Source organism: Coturnix japonica, chromosome 9, assembly GCF_054131305.1.
Source record: "Coturnix japonica strain WE chromosome 9, WE-NBRP24, whole genome shotgun sequence".
Lineage (NCBI taxonomy): Eukaryota > Metazoa > Chordata > Aves > Galliformes > Phasianidae > Coturnix > Coturnix japonica.
In genome coordinates, this window is record NC_140671.1 from 4,833,211 (window position 1) to 4,850,751 (window position 17,541).

The window sequence follows — 17,541 nt, forward strand, 5'->3', positions numbered from 1 at the left end:
CAGGCACGATCCTGCCCACGACCCGGCCCAGCACGAGGCGCCGTGACCCGGCATCAGAGCCCGAATTCCCGCAGCCCCCTGAGGCAGCTCGCTACAAAACCCGACCTACACCCCACGGCGGCCGCGGGCTCCCCCCCCTCGCCCCTCCCGCCCCGCGGGGCCCCGTGTGCTGCCCGGCCCGGCCCCGCTCCCACCCGGGGGCCGCGGACACGCCCGGGGCCGCGGCGGCGCCTTCGCTCACCCCGGGCCGGGCCGAGCCGGGCCCGCTGCCGGCCCCACATTGTTCCCGGCCCCGCTGCCGACCCGGCCCGGCCTCCTCCCCTCCCTTCCCGCTGCAAACTTCGCCGCCCGCCCCGGACCTGCTCCGGCCCCGGCTCGGGCCCCGGTCCCGGTTCGGGCTCCGGTTCCGACTCGTAGTCCTCCTCGTCGGCGCTCGCAGACATGGCCATGGCTCATGGTGGGCCCAGGCGGAGCCGAGCTGACATGGCTGGAGCGGCGCTGCTGGCGGAGCCCCGCTCCCCGCACACACACACACATGCAGGAGGAGGAGGAGGAAGGGGGCCGTGCATATTCATGCCAGGCATCCAGGAAGGGGCTGGCCCTGGCGCCGCGGCCAATCGCGGCCCGCTCGCACAAAGCCGTTCCGCGAGGACAGCGGGGACAGCGCGGCCGCTCGATGGGGCAGCGCCGGGCGGCGACCCCCAGCCCCGAGTCCGGCCGGGCCTCGGCCACCGCGGGCGGAGATCGGCACGGAGCGGGCGGCGGGGCCTGCGGGTGGGCCGGGCCGGAGCGCCGAGACAAAGGAAGCGGGATGGAAGCGGCCTGGGAGCCAACGCGGAGCCCCGCTCTGGGTTGGTGCAGCTCGGCCCGCACCGCTGCCCGGCCCCGCTCCGTGCGCTGAGATGGCCGCCCCGCCGCTGCAGCTCCGAGCCCGGGCGGCTCAATGCGGAGGGTCAGGGCGGCCAGGCCCGAATCGCGGCGCTGGGAATTACATTTCCCATTGGATTTCTGGGCCTTGCTTTCAGGGGAAATCCCGATTCCATTCAAGCTGCTATAGGGTTTTGCCTCTGGCTCTTACACCCACGCTGCCGAATTAAACATGAGATTAAATATTTGCATGTGCTGAGCAACCGAGAAGCCATAAAGCAGCAGACCCAGTGGTCTTTGCATCAGGATTCCTGCCAAATGAGTTCCAGCTCCGTTCCACAGCCCCAATCACCACGTGGCCCCACAAACAAACACACCATAGCTCGGCAGCACGGCCCTGCCCTGTGCTCCGCACTGCCTCGTGGCCATGCTCTACCTAACAAAGTTCTGCCAAACTTTAACACATGGACAGGCAGCTGCTGACAAAGCCAAGTGCATCCTGTAATGATGGCCCTTCCTCATTGTGAACACGTTAAATGTCCATTTCTTGTTTGCACTGCTGTCCCGCCTGCAAACGCACTACGGGAAGTGATGGTGCTGTCCCACTCTGCTCCCAGTCGGCCCTCGGTGAGCTCAGCATCTCCTCGGGTTTCTCTCCCTCCATTGTGTTTGCACACAAGGCAGAGCTGGAGCAGCTGAAAGCCCAGGCACGAAAGGCATGTGCCTAAGGCCTTGGCTTTCTGAATCACAAGGTTAGAGCAGAACCTAATGTTTTCTGGGAGAGAGGAAAGGAGGGATGTATGTCTTGCTAGAGGCCTAGAAAGGAGAGCTCGAAGATAGGAAGCTAGAGTAAGCAACCTGCATGCAGCAGTGCTGGTGCTTCTGGAGCAGCTAATGTGAGGATGCCCAGTCCCACACCTGCCCATGGGCTGACCTCCACATGGGGGAAACAAAACAACCTGGAACACCCCTGCCAAGGCCAATCCACCACAGTGAAATATAACTCACAACACATTAGACCCCAACATAGCTCACCCTGCTTCCTTCTTCACAACGCATCCTACCACACACAGTACCATCCTGACCCACCTGTAGCACCTCAGCTGCCCTGGGAGTCTGCTCCACTCTGCCCACATATATCACATAGGATGGGATATAAATTAGCAAACTGAGAGTCAGGAGAAGGGGGAGAACAACATAAAATGAACTTTTCTGATTCTAATTGCACTCTGAAAATCTCATCTTGTAAAAGAGCAGTTAACCATTCACAGATATATTTAATACACGGAAAGAACTATTAAGAGAGCATTTTCCAGCATGATCCTTTCAGCTTGTCTACACCAGAGAACACCAAATTACAGCAAACAGTGAACTGCCCTTGTGCGAGCAGCTCTAGCAGAGCACATCTGACAGTGCTGGCACCGTTTACAGCAGCTTAGAAAACAGAACGAGCACCGACCCAAGCCATGGCTGTACTGCTCTGCACCCACACCGCAGCCTCGTGTGATGCAACATGTGTGATATAGGTAATAAATAACATCCTTAATTGAACCGCTGAACTAGCCTTAGTGAGAGCTGCATGCAAACAGAGAGTGCTTTCTATTCTGAACTGTTGGTGCTGATTGCTCCTCACCTGAACTCATATATAAGTCAATATCATAATCTTCTCCACAGAAACCAATTATGTTGTCACAAACTGAGACAATAACCTCAAGCGAAGAATAAACAGCAGGAGCAGATGAGTGCCAAAGAACTGGATTTTATTCTCATGCAAATATCCTTAAGTAGTAAAACCAACGTGGGGAGGGGAGTGAGACTACCACCCCTGCACTCTACATACTGGCTCCTGAGCTGCTCCAGGACCAACAGATCTCAGGTGCTGCCCATCAGTGCTCAGTGCCTAACAGAACCTGTGTTGTCAGCCACACACTGCGGCTCATCACAGAACATCCTGAGTTAGATGACCCTTGTGGGTCCCTTCCCTGATTTATGATTCTGTGATTCTCAATTTGAAGTGAAGCGTTTTTTAAAGGCAAACCCCACAGAGATGTTCACGAGTCACATCTTGTCCTGCACCAGGGTAAAGGAGTTACCCATCACTTCCTAAGGATTGCTGCTTTGGCCCAGGTGTTTGCTCACATGAAACACGAGCCCAGCTGTTGGATCTGGGCATATTTCAGAACGCTTTTCTCTAGCCAATATCTCAGCCACTCTCCACGTTGTCAGAGATGTTCTGACAGCTTTCTTCAAATATCCATCCCGTGTCACCACCTTAGCACTTCCTACTATTCCTTTTAGCTGAACAATGACATCAGAGTAGTCACCAGATGCACCACAGCAATCTCTTTAATTCATCAACCTTGGATCAAATAAGGGAACTCAAAAAGGAATAACATACTGATTGTTCCCTCCACATAATGCCCGTACCTTCTAACCAGTATCCAACACATGGGAAGCAATGAAGGTGAGGACTGTACCACTCTAGATGGAGCAACCCTGGGCTATACAGCACAGCAGGGGAGGAGCACATAAAACACCAAGAGCCCAGGCTGAATGTGATGCTTGTAACTCGCTCAATCTTTCTCAGAGATTTAAAAAACAAACAAAAACCTACAAAACCAAAAAGCCACCATGTCATCTTACAAATAAGACTGCAGAAAGCACGCTGAAACATCACATATATCTGCCATATAAGGTAAACCACTGAATCTTGGGAATGTATTGGTAGATCACTGAGGTCTTCTATCTCCACAGCATCAGATTTGTGTGAACAGGCAGGCACCAACAAACCCAGCAGCACCTGAGATCTGGAGGTGTGAACGCACTGTATGGAAAAAGCCATGGCACAATGGAATTACCTGCTGGGAAATGAGGGAAATCCTGCCACGCTTCCTTCTTCCACAAATACTTCCATCATGGAGTGTTCCCACAGCACGGTTCATCTCCAAGAGCCATGTTCCGCCAGTAAATGCAAAATAGTGAAGCAGGCTCCTAACAAGATAAGAAATGACTGCCATGCTGTGAAGGAACATGCAAATGGTTGTGGCTGCTAGCTAAAATAGTGGATTAACCAGACTACGCAACCTGCTTTCCTTGAAGCAGCTCGGTGCTCTCTGGCACACAACACAAAATGCTCTCGCTCAGACAGTTGTGTCCAGTATCTGGCAGCAGCTTCAAATCTAGAGACCAAACCCAAACAATGAGAGGCAAAGGGTGCCCTGAAATGTAAGCAAACAGAGCTGAAGGACAGTTTCCCCCATGGGAACACAGGTGCTCAGCTATCACCTAGAGACCTGAATTGGGTTTGTAGGGGAACATCCAGGACGAAAACAAGCAAAACACTCTAGACTAAGTCATAAAGCTGCTTAGCTTTCATCAGACTTTCTCCACTTCTTTTGTTGGATTTGCTGATTTTCAGAAAGAAGAGCACTTCTGTGCCTTGTATTGGTCTACGAGTGCCTGCAGGAAAGTCATGAAGTTGAAACAAGATCTCATTTATATTCTCAGCAGACTTTAATTTCAGTGTGCTATGGAACTAAAAGGAAGCCATCTTCTCAGGGACAGAACATACAATTCAATTTTGTTCTGAAAAGTGCATGCAGGATTAATGTCCATAATTGCACAGCACATAACTGTAGAATGACAAACGCCTTCCACATTGCTCTGCCAATGTGCTTCGATCCAGAAACAAAACTATTAAATCTCAGATTCGTAACTCAAAGCTTGAACGGTTTTCATGTTGGGGTGGGGGAGAACACAAGGATGCTTGAAGACTTAATCAGATCCCAGACTCAGGTTCTTTTTTGTTTTGCTGGCCACTTCAGCAGTGAAGGTAGTCAGGCTCCTAGCAACACAGCCTCAGACCCATCAGCTCAGTTCACATCCACCACGTTCAAAGAAGGTCTCATGACTGATGTAGTTTTCAGCAGCGCTTCTACTGTCATGAAATAAAGAGAAAGCAGCTACCTTGAAAAACAGCAGTCAAGACCTTAGTTAGAAAAACTCGTGTTACTGAATATTCTCGCATATGTTGGAAGAATGACAATGGGGAAGAACACATCAATTTTCCAGTATGATACTTTGAAATCAACAGTTTGAAAAAAGACATGTCTATTCATTTTTTTTGCAATCTGTTCAAATTTCTGCTCTGAGCCAGAAAGGCTCTAATTTACCTGTTTGATGTATTAATCACATAAAGGTATCGGTCAAATTTCAAAGCAAGTGGCTGAGAGTTGATAAGAAGGGAAAATACTAAGTCAAAGATGGAAGATTAAGAAGGTGCTCATTCAAGTCCTTGCTATTTATAATTACTCCCTGAAGGGACACAATATTTCAAGTACAGCCTCTTGAGGTGAGAAATAATCTGTCAAGTCACCAGGCAAAGCTTTTAGACTAACTCTGAGGCAACATGCAGCGAAGCTCTCTGGGCATGTTACGTATGGAACACACGCACCAAACCCTGAGACTCCTCCGGCCTGTGTGGAGTTACTGCAGAAACAAATTTGTCTCAGGAACTCACGTTTGTAAGAGATCGAAGCAGTGCTTGGAAAATAAACAAGCCAGGCAAGGAGCTGCCCCCAGGAAAGCAGGCATTTCACACAAGCTCCTGGCAGAGTTCAGAGTTGCTGACGCCTTTGCAAAGTACCTGAAGGAGTTCTCACTTCTGGTGCATCAGGTTTCTTCCTGCTTCCAACAAGTTAGCAGGGAAAGGGCTTAATGCTGTATGAATACTGGGAAGTTCCCTTTAGAAAAGTAAAAAAAAATCCCTCCATTCTTCGCTATGTGGTTTTGCTTCTTAATGGATCTGTCAGGAGCCAGAACTGGGGCACCTGTCTGAATAAACGTTGGTACTCTCCTCTCACATGGCAACTACTGTCCTGATGGTGTAAAAGAACAAAAATACTTCACAATTAAGTAAATAGCTTATTTCAATCAAAATTAAAAACCATAAAGAGAAAAACAATTTTTAATTGATTTTTATCTTGATTTTCTCTTGTATTTAAGCTTCCTTCTGGTAAAAGAATTATTAGTATCCGATAACTTTTAAGAGTTGTCTGATTTGCAGTAGAAGAACTTAGTAATCAAGGCTTTTAATCAACAAAAAGGATTCCTAACACACGTTTGCATACACAAACCTTGCACACTCTGCATTTGTAACTGTTGTTGATGCCAAGCAGAGGTCAGGCAGAGCTGTGAGATCACTTCTAACACCTTCACACTGCCTGGCAAGGACAAAACGTGACAGACTCAATCCCCTTCTTGCTCCTGTGGCATCTGAACAACTGAAGTAAAATTCAATGTGAATCACAACCAGAAGAAAAATTACAAAGTCCAACAAACTACACTGAATTCTTTTGGTGTCTTTCTGCCTTTTCTTTTTCCTTCCCTTTCCTCATTACTTTCCTACACCAGACTGAACTTTCACTTTAGTTTTCAAATGCTTGTTTTCCATGGTCAGTATTTGCTTTTTAAGATGTTCCTATTGTCACAGGAAGCACCTGAACAGATATCCAAGGCTGGCCCGTCCTGGGGAATTTGGCACAGGTTTCCCACCGCTACTAGGAATGTAGCCTTGCTGGTGGTAGCCCCCGGGCAGGCTCCTGGAACTGATGCTGTTTTGATGTTGTGCCATTTCTACATGCTCAGATCTGCTTCAGACACCACTCAGGTTAAAGCACTAATTGCTGTAAGGAGCACCTCCGCACTCTCGCTGCTCTGGGTGGAGCTGGCCTAGCAGGAGCTATGGTAGGAATTCTTAGTAAGCAAGCAAGTAAAAACTGGAAGTATTTATTCAAAGGTTTTCAAGAATGTTCTTTGTCCACCTAGCGCCTCATCCTCTGCATGTAATGAAAATGAGATGTAAAACAATGCTCAATACTTCTGAAAAACCACAGCTAAGATCTTCTTCAAGTTGAAATTTATCAAATCTCTTGAGCTGATGCTTCTCTTTCTAATTTCTACTTGCATTCAAATTTGCTGCATTCACTGATTCTTAAGCCATTTTCTAAGCTCTTCTGGTGTTTGATCCAATGCATGAGGTTACATGTATGTTCATAAAACTGGAGCCATACTTAAAGAAGCTGTTATTAGAAACTGATAGATCTTCTTCCCTTCCAAGCATTACTAATGTAAAATACAAAGAAGAAAGAAAAAGTTTCCTTGCTAGAAACATGCCTAAGGACCTCTGTGGGCTCCAGATATGGAGGGACTGAGAGACTGACTAATATCATGGCCTTTCATTATTTAAAATACAAGTAATGTCTAAGAACCTAACACCCTTCTCATCACTGCTGTCTACTTTCTGTGTGCACTGTTTAGTTCAGACCACAAGCAATGATCAGAAACTTTACTTCCAGACTACGTTTATTTATGGTATGTTTGTACTTACTTGTTCTCATGCCAACTTTGCCCACTAAATAAAATACCTTTCCTCCTCCCCTGATATTTATACTCCCTGAAGTACTTACAGCAATCATCTCTGCCTTCAACTTTGTTGTACCATGCTGAACAAGGCATGTTCTTCTGGCCTCCTCTCTTAAACACTGCATCCTGAATACCATTTGTGGCCCTGGAGTCCCATACCCACCCTCATCTCAAAACCACCTCTAGTGGAACTAGAATAGAGCAACAGAGATGATCAAACAAGGTGTGACTTGTGTACTGGAAAAGACCAAAGCTTTCCAGCTTCAGAGTATAAAAAAGCAACTGAGAAGCACTAAGAGGGATGTAACAGAAACACTGTCAGCACAGAGGGCAAATGGGACATCTCTTTGCAGTTCCTCAGAATCCATTATGAATGGGGCATGGAGTGTGTTTCTGATATGAAGGAACAGGTCTGAAACAACTAAAGGAAACTGTGGGATCACTGCTATAGGATGCAGTAGCTACCAGAAAGAGCAACCAAATGCAGGAAAGGGTGTTTAAATATATATATATTTAAAAATATATATATAAGCATTTCAATTTGTGACATATAGTCATTAATTTTAACCGTAGATATTATCATTGCCCTCTAATACTTTTCAAGTATCTTCTCTTAAAATCAAGAGGTAATAATTACATGGAAAATGTGAATGAGCAAGGGGTCAAAAAAACAGTCATGTGTTCCAGTATTGTTAACCAGCCACTGAAAATTACAGCTTCACCTCCTGCTCCCAGCCAGACCCATTCATACCTTTGCTGTCACTACAAATGCAGCAGTTCCAGGTTTGTGTCAGGTAAAAGGGATGAGAACCCAGCTCAGTCTGCATTTCTCACTCTTCACAGAACAGCGGAGTCAGGCCAAACACATTTTACTTCTTTACAGCTGCTCTTCATAGACAGCTAAAGATCTTTATCGCAATAAAAACAGAAGGTACTTCCACGGAGTGCAATTTCGTGCTACTACAACTGACTATTGCCTTCCAGAAGTAGGAAATGGATGGAAAAAAGATACGAATTTTCTGCTCCAGCCATACTCTGAGGTCCTTTCATACAACATTAGCCCTAATCCCTGTACAGATTAAGTGGGAAATCCTGTATTGTAGGACTGATAATCTTGAGAGGGGGCTTCAAGATGTTGTTTGATGGCAGCTCTCTACATCAGTGATCACAGACGTGCCACAGTGGTGACTCTGGTGTTAGCCAGGCTGTGTTCTCCTTCCCCATCACCCTGAAGCCCATGTTTCAGGGCTGGGGAAGGAGCTCATTTCTTACCGTTTGTTCTCACTGCCATAGGGTAAGAAATCAAAAACCTGAGGCAGAACATCCTACAGAGTTCTTCCTTTTGCACAGCAGACTGTCATTACAATAAAACACAGACAGGGCTCAGCACCAAGCAAGGACAAACTACTGTTGCACAAACCAGCAAAGCAATAGGAACACATTCACAGCTGCACGCTTGCCAGCAGAAATGTGCTGTCTAGCCAGAAGGTGCATACACTGTCAGCCCAGCATCAGGACACGTAACATTTCACATTCCTGATCCTCCGATGAGGACTAAATTAGGATCACTGTGCATATCCTCGGATCCCCAGTGAATCAAACATATTGTTCAATGAGTCATTAGCAGACAGGTCTCTTCTGAAAATGGACTTCTGAAAACGTTCTCTTCCAGGGCCAATTCTCATGTCCAAAAGGGTTCTTGCAAAAAAAAGCCACAAAGACAAGCAAGTATGATCCAGAAGAGGTGTCTATGAATTACACGCTACTTCCCTATTACCATAAAATAATAATGATCCGCATGTTTTACTGCAAAGCTTTCTGCTGAAGGTTTCACAGATCTTTATAAAGATTAATCTCACTCCTGGGAAGAGAAGCAGGATCCTCTAATCTGGGAAGGCTCAGGGAGAGGAGAGGTGTCATTTGCCTCATATGACACCAGAGCTGGGAGCAGAACACAGACCTTTGCCTCTCATTTTGTACACCAAATATAAGATCATCAAATGCTGCCTATTTATTTTATCTCCTCGCAAAAACATTTTTGATTGCTACTTCTGTTTCTTTTCTCAGTGAATAAATTTTTTAGAGAGAGCTGCAGTAAATCTGACAGCCCCAAATGCCTTTAGAAAGGATAGACACAAGCAATGTGAAACAGGGCCACGGCATATGGATGGGACTCACATACTTAATTCAGTGTCTTGCCCGTTGCCTTATCCACTGTGAATGGAGATTCAAGGGGAGAGAACACGTTTCCTTCCTAAACCCTGGAATTTCAGTCTTCAAACTGCTGTTCTGCAGTGCAGAGCTGTGGATGCTGTTGGCACACCACACCAACAGTGCGTAAAAGAAACTGTGACTCAATTTTAAGTGGAAATATTATTTGCTGCTTCTATAATCACTGATTACTATTCTTTCCATACATGAGGGTGTATTCTTTCCAAAGAGAGTCAACCTGACTAAGCAGGGCCCTTCACACCTTGGGTAATTCACAAGCCTAAGCCAGTCACCAGCCCTTCCTTCTGCAAGGATCTCTTACTTTTCCAAGAGTTTTCTACCTCTGCCCTATGTTTTCCTCATTCCATCTCTTTTCAGTACTTGTTCCTCTCCTCATCCTCCTCTCTTGCTGTCTGTAGTCTCTTCCCCTCCTTTCTTTACAGTCATTTCCATTTTCTTTGAAATGTTTTGGCATTTAGTGCCGGCTTTATTCTTCCTTCTCCATCTGCTGCTCTTGTCTTTCTGAATTTCTTCTGGAGGCTTCTCCTGGGAGAAAGGAAGAGCCACGTTTTTTCATTTGCTGCCTGCTCTTCCTGAATATCAGTTTGCTTCTTTTGCTTAAAGGACTAAATCAGACAACCCTCCCCCCCGGAGCTGGTGTACCACTGTAATGCCTTCACATCAGCCCCACCAAAGCCAGTACCACACTGCACCCCATCTGCCCTTCCTTTACACACAAGCAGCTCCAAAAGACACTGAAATAGCTGGCATTTCTCCGGTATGCCGGAAGAGTAACACTGCAGCAAGTAAAACTACCACCAGGTGTTACTTCCCTGCCTTGTGTTCAATGCTCGTGGAGCCTTCCAGCCCTACAGCCGAAACCCCATTTTAACAGAGTTCAACCTCCCTAAGGGTTTTCTTCTGTCAAATCTTCTGTTTCACTATCAGGAGTTACAGGGGACAAAGGAGTGCTAATGAAGCTTAACCACTTACATTACTGCTGTTAGACAGATTTCTCCTGTACTGTCTTTCCAATGTATTTTAATCTTGGGCTCAAAGACACAACACTAAGACATGTCCTCCTGGCCTGTTCCCTTGGTTTCTGTTCCCAGAGGAGGGAGGCAGCTGGGACATGGAAGGTGATACAGATATCTGGCATTAGAAGAGTCCAGGAAATAACAAACTTAATCTGCAAAACATTCAATGCTATCTGCTGCAAGCCTTTCAGCTTCAGCATAACACAAGTTGAACTCCGATTAATCACTGATTAATTAAAGTATGAAGGCTGCAGTGAAAGAACCGCTTCTGTTACAAGTTTCCATTTGCCAGCTTCAAGGTAAAGCCCGACTTTGTGAAAGTCTTCCTCTTATTCCTGTGATGATATAATCGTTATTGTAACTTCACACAGGGAGTGATACCTTTAAAAAATGTTGCTTTTTAAAAGGCTACAGAAAAATAAGCACCAGAAAGTTAAAAAGCCAAAATCCTGCAGCTTGCAAAATGGATTTTGCAAGAAGGAATGAGATGAAAATCACAAAAAAAAACCCAGAATCTTTTACAGTTACATTGCCAAATATAAGAAATGAGCCATCTATTGACAATTCCAACAGAAAACGAACAAGAACATGAGCAAACGCCAAAGCTCCTAAAAACCTCCAACCATTAAGATCCTCGCTTCCACCAGAAGCTCAAAACACAGCACAAGAACCTTAGTTTTGTTTTGCAAGTTTCACATACCAGTTCTCCTCTGGGTACAGAGATTCTGCTTTATTCCATGTCTGGAGATACCTGACCAGTGAATGAACAGCAGCTGTCAGAGCAGCAGAGTGACAAAGCTGACACCTACTCCTCTCATGGTTTTTAAACAAATTGTTGTTTGAATAGGTTGTTATTTTCAGTTGTATCAATGTTTTAAATACAACGCATGTTCCTAAGGATCTAGTATAATGTAAAAGGGAAATACGTATTTAGCAAGATATAGCTGATCTGAAATGCACCCAGCTAAAAGACAGAAATAAACCAGAAGCTCAACTCCTGCTCACTTCGCTCCACTCTTCCCTGGCAGCTGCTGAAGTTGATGGTTTCCCACTTCCCATCTGAAAACAGCAAACTCTCAGCTACAAGTGACTAAATGTAAAGCCACAGCAAGAACACCAGCAAAGAGAGAACGGGGAAAGTAATTTGCTCAGCTAATGATCTGAAAGTTACATACAATCATAGTAACAACAGATTTTCACAGAGAAGTCTGATGTAAGTTGATTGACCCTTTCAGCATTTCTAGAGAAACTATGTATTATAAAACTAATTCAGTGAAAAATGACAGTAAAAATAGAAGCGATGAGACATCTTCTAAATAAGCAAGGCTGCTTTTACAGCATGCTGAATAACTGGAGTGTGGCAAACATACCACTGTTATAAATAACAATCACCCTTCTGACTTTATTCTTAATTATTTCTAATTCTTCGTCGGCATTAACAAAGCAAACCTCACAGCTTCGAGAAAAAAATTACTGCCATATAAAGGAGGAAAAATGAAGGTACAGGGACAGAAAACAACCCTCTGAAGTTAACTGAAGATGTACAGAAAATGCAGGAGTTCTCACAGTGTAAGAGAAGAAGCACCCTCTCATCCAGACCCAAGTATTCACTAAGCGACCAGTCTGTAGGATTTACACGGCATTTACGCTTGCACAAAATGCTGCATCAACACTTACAGATCCAGCTGCAATTAGCAAACAACCAAGTCATACCCAAGTTTTATGCAGATAAGTGAGGGCCAAACAAGCTCTATTTTAAATGGAAACTGCCCGTTTCTCCCTACTGAGGTACCTTTATGTTCTGCTTCAACATGTAGTCATAAAATAACTGAAGATACCTTCCATGTTGGAAGTGCTGGCTGCTGCCTAAGTATCATTTGAAACACTTTGCCAGAATACAGCTGAAAAACCACCAAGGTCTGGCACAGCAATGATTAGGAGGTAATCGTGTCTCATTACCTTTGGGGTCTTCTTGGGCCAGCTGACCACAGGGACACCCGAAATCGCAAGATTTTGGTCATCATCAGCATGTTCTTTCAGAATGTTCTGTTGTGAACGAAAAGGTCTTAATTAACCAGAGGAATATTCTTCTGACTTAGGAGTACAGAGACTTAATGAACGTAATACCCCACCCTCACAAAGAAGAGTGCAGTGCGCTCCACTGATTTGTTACACCTCTGTAAGTTCATTTTCCTTCAAAACTTCAAGTCACAATGAAACTCCTGCATGTCTTTAAGATGCAAAAGATGCATTTCCTTGCAAAACAGACAGCAAAATCACTCACAAATAGTCTCACGTGTTACAGATTTCTTTAAAATTAGTGTCTCCAAAAGACTTGTGTTTTCCACCAGTACCAGTCTAGTACCAGCATTACCTTTCCCTGTGCACACACACTCTGGTTTGCTACAACCCAAGCTACCACCACAACCAGCAGCTTTCCCAAATCAATTCTTCAGAAGACCTGGACTCTACCACCATTGGTCCTGCAGTCACAGAGCATTGGCTGGGCAGTCTAGAGGAATCCTCAAATGCTTGAATACTCAAGCTAAGTCATGATACAGGATCACACATCACAGCCTTTATTGTGACGATTCAAGAGCACTGTCATTTCTACTTCCTTTCCTTCCACAGGTCAGAGTTTGCGCAACTCAACTCCCTTTGCATGATCAAGTCAGACATTCAGCTTCCTGCACATTCACTAAATTATCTGACTTGGGTAGTACAGTATGAAGGGAAAAGATTGGTCTTCCCTCCCTCCCGCCCCCTCCAAATCCTTTGCGTTGATGAAACCTCATGCATCCTAAAAATCTCAGGAGTGGGCCGTGCTGGCTCACACAGCTCCTGCTGCTGTGACTCACTGCCATTCCCATACAACTCAGTGCAGGGGTGGGGAAGAACAACTCCTTTTAAGTGTACTCAATGGTGCAGTCAGGAACAGTCCGCGCTCCCTGCGACTCCCTCTGTGCTTACTAACCTAGCCACAAAGCTCTTCATGTGGAGTGCAGGCTGCTGGAGGAGACAACAACTGAAAACAAAAAACAAGTCCAAAGGAGGATTGTGCTGAGCTGCTGAAAACCAAGGCCCGAGTCAGTACTACCTGGCTAAGGAAAAAAAACTGCTCCAAGAGCACAAACATGGACTGCAGGTTAGAAACTACCTCCTCATATAATTGAGGAGGTCACACAGACATGGAAAGTCAATGATGTTGCTCTGAATTACAATGACTTCTTGAAAAAAAAAAAGCTTAATTAGACACCAACAGGCACTGGGCATTCTCAATCCTCAGTGCAGAGCTTTAATAACTAGAAATTTCACACACTACACTACGAGATCCTAAAATACAGTAATTGTTTTTAACACAAAACACACTTGGAATTCCTCTGTAATCATCCACATAAAAACAATGGCACTGTAGCCCAACGAGCATCTCAGCAATGCTCTGCATGAGTAGCCATAGGCTTTCCCTTCCTGGAGCTACAACAACCTGCTGGATTCTGCTCAATGACTCACCTGGCCTTAAATTGGAGATGCCTTCCTATGCACAGCGCTGGCCCCATTATCTCAGTAAGGCTGCTTTAGATGTTGACTAGCCCCAAAGCAGCCCTACTACCAAAATAAGTGATACCAAAAGGCAACACAATGCTTGGCGCAGCCTACAGCACACAGCCAACACAATGGTCTTCAAGTGGAAGATCTCTCAACTTTCACACACACATTAGTTATAGCAAATGAACTCCTGATGGGGTTGAGCAAGGCTAAGTGAACACCTCTCTTCTCATGCCCTTTTCACACTGGAGGAGCTATCGTGGCATTACCCATGACAATATTCTCAAAGTTACTCTTCAGTCATAAAAATGGAGAGGCCTTTGTGTGTGTTATAACAAAACCAAAATTCTTCAGAGCTCTTTACTTCGATAGGCTTCAATTTGGATATCTGCAGGACAGTAAACCTTAACATTTCCACTGAGGACTGTGAGAAACTCTGAGATCAATAGAAAGCAGAGTGCGTTCCAGGAATTTGGCAGGATACTGCAGGTTTCTTGTTATCATATGTACCACGTGAAAATACTATCCAAGGAGAAACTTAAAACTGTCGCAGTTTATCATATCAGCCAGCTGAAAACAATAGATGTCTCAGCAGCAGAACCATAACCAAGCCACAGCTGCACAGATAAGTGTCAAATGTCAGCACGCGGTGGGATGGATGGAGGCAGCCTTCTGTTCACCTGCTGAAGAAAGGAGAAAACAACACAAAAACCAAAAACCAGAGATAAAGAAAGGCGTGAGGCTCCAGTTAGCCAAACAACTCGATGCTCATCCAGCACAAGGCCGCCTGATTCACTGCACTTGAAGGCTGTGGTGACAACAGCAGGTATGAAGGAAAGAAATTGATTAAGTATGTAAGAATTCAGCTTAGCCATTAATTTCACAAGCACAGCAAGGAATGACTCCCCTGAAATGCATTCTGTAAAGGGAGAGTGTTTTTTTTCTGCCATCAGAATAAGAACAGGGTAAGATTTCTTGGCAAGAAAAAGTAAGAACATATTTCAGTAGATATCATCTGTCTTGCACAAGAATCTGCTGCTGCTGCCAAGGAGTTGAGGATATTTGACAAACTCCGTTCTGCAAACTGAGTTTCTTCTGCCCTAATGGACTTCCACAGTGCCTCTGAAAGAAGAATGGCATTTTTGCTTTGAAGTGGGGAAGGTCTGTGGCATTTTAGGAAGCCAGTCTCACAGTCCTCTTCCCCAACAGCAGCAAGAGAATTACCATCCTGCTAGTAATGCAGGAAATGCTGTGTGCTGAAATCAGAGACTGCATACAGACAAGCAGAGCTGTCAGTGTTTAATGTGGGCTGCAGACTGCTCAGGTTTACCTGTCTGTGATGTGGGGTGCAAACTGCAGCAAGGAGCAAGGTGGTTACCACTCTGTTCTCTTCTTCATGCCTAAGTACACCCTGGCTGCATCTCTAGCATGCTGCCATGCCATTTGGCAGCTAAATATGATGTGGGGAAGCCACACAATGAAATTCTTCCAATCCCCAGGGTCACCATCTTAGAAATATTTATTCCTCAGCTTTCAGCTTCTTTTTTTTTTTCTTCTTCCTCATCTGTTCACTGTAGGAAGATGTGTAATGCTTCAGCTCCCACTTCGTTTTTAAGGTGAAATACAAGGATGGGGCCCTTTCATACCTGAGCTTTAGGTCATGCATACACAGAACACAAGGTGTAACTGCAGGCTGTGTGTGCCTCCAACAGGTAACACCAACAGCAGGGATGCTGCACCAATGGCTGCAGTGCCTGCTGATGCTCACCCTGCCAGCAACCACACTGCCTTCTGTTCTCTGTGCAGTGTGGGTCAGCAGAGCACCCTCACATTTGCTGCACACACTCTCCCTCACACGGAGCCCAGCAGCAGACATTTGGATACAGACAATATTGCATCTCTTCTGCTGATTGTTCAGATGCCATCTGCTAGGGATGAACGCTGCTGTCAGTAATCGCTGCTTGGAGGCTCCTGAGAAGCTCCTTTAGTGGTGAACACCAGGCTCATGGGATATAAATCCCATGCAGCAGAGCTGCAGCTGACAACTATTTAATTCCTAGTTTGAGATGAAGAAAGAACCAACCTGCTCCCCACGTGAGGCCTGTGCTGTGCTCTGCAAACAAGCCTCTCTTGCATTGCCGCACTCCATCAATCACGGTGATAAATGGGATCTCAATCTGCAGAGGCATCAGCTGGACACTTCTGGATTGCTGTGTCCCCCCCAGATAGTCACTGTTAGTTACGAGCTTAGACAACATGCAAGGAATTTACACAGGCTTAGATTAGTTTTCACTCTCCCTTCTCATAAGGAAAACAAATCACTTCACTTCAGAGAGTCTCACCTACTTGACATTAAATAGCTGCACATAGCTGTAGTTGTATTTACCACACAGGGCAGTAATCCACTCACACACACTGCATCCTTGCTTCAGACTGGAAACCATGAATGCTCTGCAAGTTATCTTGACTCTTTGAAGCTCTGTATTACTGAATAAAATGGTTTTGTTTCTCCAGTTAACTGTCCTTGTCCTGTCTTCTGAAAACACCAGATATCCCATCTGAGGCACAAAGACTTCAATGTCAGAGATAAAAGTTCCTGAATGTAATTCATTAAGAAATAAAACTACTACAATAAACACGGTTTTATTTTTGTCAAGAACTGAAGAGTTCCCAAGCAGAGCAAGAACTTTCAGACATTCTGTCAGAGCACGTTCTTGCTGTGCATTGGTTAAAAATAACTCTCAAGCAGGAGTACTAAAGGACTGCTTTTTATAGGCCGCATTATTAATCCATCACGTGTACAAAATTCAGGTTGCCCACGAAACAAACCTTATGAATACAGCTGAATACCATCACAAATGATCTGCAAAGCTCTTCCTGCAGGATCTCTGCCTCCATTCAGCTGCACCAACCACTGGTGCTCTGGGGATTCATCAGAGCTGCAGTACAGGTGCCAGGCTTCTGCTCACTCTATTGCTATCAGCAAAACCCTCACATTATTTTCTGTTCAAGTTGGAAAGCTGGTAGCAAAGTAAAAGGAAATATGATTTTGTGGTCAAGGAGATAAACATCATTCTGGAAAAATGGACCGTATTTCTTCTTCTGCCATTATGTCTCTATATGACACACAGAAAACCTTTTAAATCAACACTTCTCAGGCAGCCCAGAATTATGTGCCACCCCTCTGTCACAGCTGGCTTAGGAACCTGCTGCTGCAGATGAGGATTTCTATCCTACAGAAACATGCAGCAATTAAGAGTTTCAATACCATTAAAACTGTATTTTGCAAGTATCCCTCTTGAATAACGCTGACTATCCTGAAAATCACATCAGAGACATGTAAAAACAGTATCCAAAATTACGGTCACTCATCTTAATCTTTTTTGCAGTTCAGTTCTCTACCTGTGAACCACAGCTAACAGCTCATCCATCACCACTTGTGAAGGAGGTGACTGCT

At 45.2% G+C, this 17,541-nt stretch overlaps 1 protein-coding gene across 50 annotated transcripts in view; it reads right to left on the reverse strand.

Annotated features, from left to right (window-relative positions):
* The window catches only part of KDM2B (lysine demethylase 2B), a 99,353-nt gene that overhangs the window by 21,971 nt on the left and 59,841 nt on the right, over nt 1-17,541 (reverse strand). For 27 of the 50 annotated variants that reach the window (XM_085555685.1, XM_015877696.2, XM_015877694.2 and 24 more), the window contains one exon: nt 12,498-12,584. The exons of 17 other annotated variants lie outside the window; for them this stretch is intronic. In XM_085555685.1, the coding sequence (XP_085411811.1) occupies nt 12,498-12,584 (87 nt within the window). Of the gene's footprint in view, nt 1-359; nt 548-12,497; nt 12,585-17,541 lie in introns of those variants that run through there. 6 more of the 50 variants (XM_085555727.1, XM_085555729.1, XM_085555728.1 and 3 more) reach the window with 1 other exon arrangement.